This window comes from Elephantulus edwardii, unplaced genomic scaffold (genome assembly GCF_000299155.1).
Source record: "Elephantulus edwardii isolate Elephantulus edwardi_28Jun2011 unplaced genomic scaffold, EleEdw1.0 scaffold00198, whole genome shotgun sequence".
NCBI lineage: Eukaryota > Metazoa > Chordata > Mammalia > Macroscelidea > Macroscelididae > Elephantulus > Elephantulus edwardii.
In genome coordinates this window covers 282803-285764 of record NW_006399948.1, presented here as the reverse complement: position 1 = coordinate 285764, position 2962 = coordinate 282803, and the positions used below count along the sequence as shown (strand labels likewise).

The 2962-nt window shown below is 41.1% G+C and overlaps 1 protein-coding gene across 1 annotated transcript; it reads left to right on the top strand.

Annotated features, from left to right (window-relative positions):
- Nucleotides 1-623: 623 nt before the first annotated feature.
- Nucleotides 624-1145, top strand: LOC102860974 (U6 snRNA-associated Sm-like protein LSm3-like). The gene has a single exon (XM_006897057.1). It carries the CDS (start codon nucleotides 642-644, stop codon nucleotides 948-950), a length of 309 nt encoding a protein of 102 aa, XP_006897119.1. The 5' UTR covers nucleotides 624-641; the 3' UTR covers nucleotides 951-1145.
- The last annotated feature ends 1817 nt before the right edge of the window (nucleotides 1146-2962 follow it).

Here is a 2962-nt window from a genome sequence, read left to right as displayed (position 1 = left end):
AGGATGAAAGACACCCAAGCATTGAGGACTTTTCTTCATAGGGTCACTATGAGTTACCTGTGACTCGACGGCACTTAACAACAACAACAACAACAACAGCAATAACATCATCTCACTTGGGAGGGACTGTAGAGCATTATGCTGAGTGAACTGAGTTCCCAAGGACAAATATTGTATAAAACCATTATTGTAGAATGAGTATGAGGATTTAGGGGTGGGGAGAGGGTGAAAGCAGAGGGATAAGAATGCGTGGGTGGAGGTGTTAATCATAAGACTGCACAATTTGATGGGTGGAGGGAGGAGTGAAGGAAATGTGACTCAAAGTCTGTCCATTTGTTGTACATAGGTAACTCATAGTTACTGATGTGTCAAATGTGATTATGGCTACCCATGGTGGACAGTGTTTGGTGGAACTCCCCGATTAAAACAAGTTTGGAAGCACGAGTGGCACCCACTTCCGAAATAGCTTGCCTCCGGAAACCCTATGAACATGGAGAAAGGATGAGAGTTATACATGTGTCTTTTGTTCATAGGGTCACTATGAGTCATCTACCACTTGAAGGCACTCAACAACAACAACATCTAGGTGGGATTGATCATTAAGAGGTGTAACTGATGGGAAGAGGCGCAGGGTTTGAAACATGGCGGACGACGTGGACCAGCAACAAACCACCAACACAGTAGAGGAGCCTCTAGATCTTATCAGGCTCAGCCTGGATGAGCGAATTTATGTGAAGATGCGCAATGACCGAGAGCTCCGAGGAAGATTACACGCTTATGATCAACATTTAAATATGATATTGGGAGATGTGGAAGAAACGGTGACTACCATAGAAATTGATGAAGAAACATATGAAGAGATCTATAAATCAACGAAGCGGAATATTCCAATGCTCTTTGTTCGGGGAGATGGTGTTGTTCTAGTTGCCCCTCCGTTGAGAGTTGGCTGAAACCAAGAATTTGTCCAATGGGGAAGAGACTTTGTACAGTAGTCTCTTTAATGTATAATATATTCAAAAGAGAAACCTGCATAAATTTTGATACTCAGATGTGACCAGTGGGTCTTCAGTCCTGAAGTGAGTTCATTTAGATAGCTTATACGTTCTTTGGTTAAATGGCATTTTCATTTTTCTCCAACCCGTCAAATAAATGTAATCACAAAATTAAAAAAAAAAAAAAAGAGGTGTAACTGATAAGATAGCAGGATTTGACATAGAGCCTGGCATGGAACAGATACTTGATAAATACTGGTTACCAATAAATGCCTATGTAATTGAATGATTTTTCCTACTTCCCCTCCTCCCCCTTTGTGACACTAAGTTTAAAAAGAATGCCTGGGTGGTACAAATAGTTAATAAGGCTGGTTGTTAACTGAAAGATGGAGGCTTGGTGATCTACTTCTGAAAAATCAGATACTGAAATTCTTGAAGCACAAGTCTACTGTGACACACAGGAGTAGGAGAGCACTCAATAGTAATCAGGCTTCTGACTTTGAACATCTGAGAACAAATGTGTTGCATTTACCACAATTTTTAGTGTCCCTAAATTGCGCAATATTTTCCCCTCTGTCACACTGGAAACATTTAAAGAGTGATAGGAGTTTTTCGTCAGGTACTTGTGGACTAGACCATCTTGGTATATTCTTCCCACTAAAAACAATTTTACAATTTTCATTGAGAAACAGAAAAATCATCAGTCTGAAGGCTCTAGAGAGTAATAAGGCGTTAAGAATTTGTGAGCTAGAAAAACTAAGGGAGATGAACATAGAATTTGGAACCACTTTCTTCTTCAAGGTGGTTATTAATATGGAAGCTGTCCAGATTTATCACTACAATTCATATACTAGAAGTATCAGAAACAGCTATGTAATTTATAATATTGAGGAAATTTATTTTCACAATAATTTTGCAATAATCAAGAAAGAATAGTTTCTCTGTATGGACACATGTTTTTAGGTGCTGTCAAGTCACTTCCAACTTATTGTGACCTCGCATACCTTGGGCATTTTGCTAGAAGGGGATATTCCTTGGAGAAGGACATGATGCTGGGAAGGATAGAAGGTCAGCAAAGGAGAGGAAGACTGTCAACCAGGTGGATTGACATGATGACTGCTGCAATGGACTCTGCGTTCAGGAGTTGTAAGGATGGTGCAGGATAGAACAGGGTTCAGATCTTTCGTTCCTAGGGTTGCTGTGAGTCACACTCAACTCGACGACAACTAACAAAAAGAAGTGACTGACCTCCTTTCACAAATTAGAATAGCTTGATCAGTTTTCTTAGGCTATAATAATTTTTTCTTTTTCACTTTAGATTTTTTATTATTATGTTGTTGTTGTTATGTGCTGTCGAGTCGCTTGCGACTCATAGCGACCCTATCTATGTACAACAGCCCTAAACCCTGCTCTATTCTGTGCCAATCGAACTGCCTCTGACACACCCATCCCGATTACCCTAGTCACTGAATCAATCTACCTCATAGAGGGTCTTCCCCTTTTGCGCCATTCCTTCACCCTCCCAAGCATGATGTCCCTCTTCAAGAACCTGTCCCTCCTTATAACATGTCCAATGTATGTCAGATGAAGCCCCAGAATTCTTGCCTCCAAGAAGCAGCCTGATTTAACCCTCTCCAGGATGAATCTGTTTGTTTTCTTGGCAGTCCATGGTACATTCAATGCTCTTCTCCAGCACCACAGCTCAAAGGTATCAATTCTCTTTCTATCTTTCCTAGTCATTGTCCAACTATCCGATGCATAACAAGTGATTGCAAAGACCATGGCCTGTATCAGACGCACCTTAGTCTCCAGAGTGACACCATTGCTCATCGGTACCCTGGAGAGGTCCCTAACAGCAGACTTTCCCATCACAATGCGTCTTTTAATTTCCTGGCTGCTGGTGCCAAGAGTGTTGACTGTGGAGCCAAGCAGACTAAAGTTGTTAACAATCTCAATCTCTTCAGCATCCA

Coding starts and splice junctions, on each gene's coding strand:
- LOC102860974 (XM_006897057.1), top strand. CDS start 642: ATGGCGGACGACGTGGACCAGCAACAAACCACCAACACAGTAGAGGAG.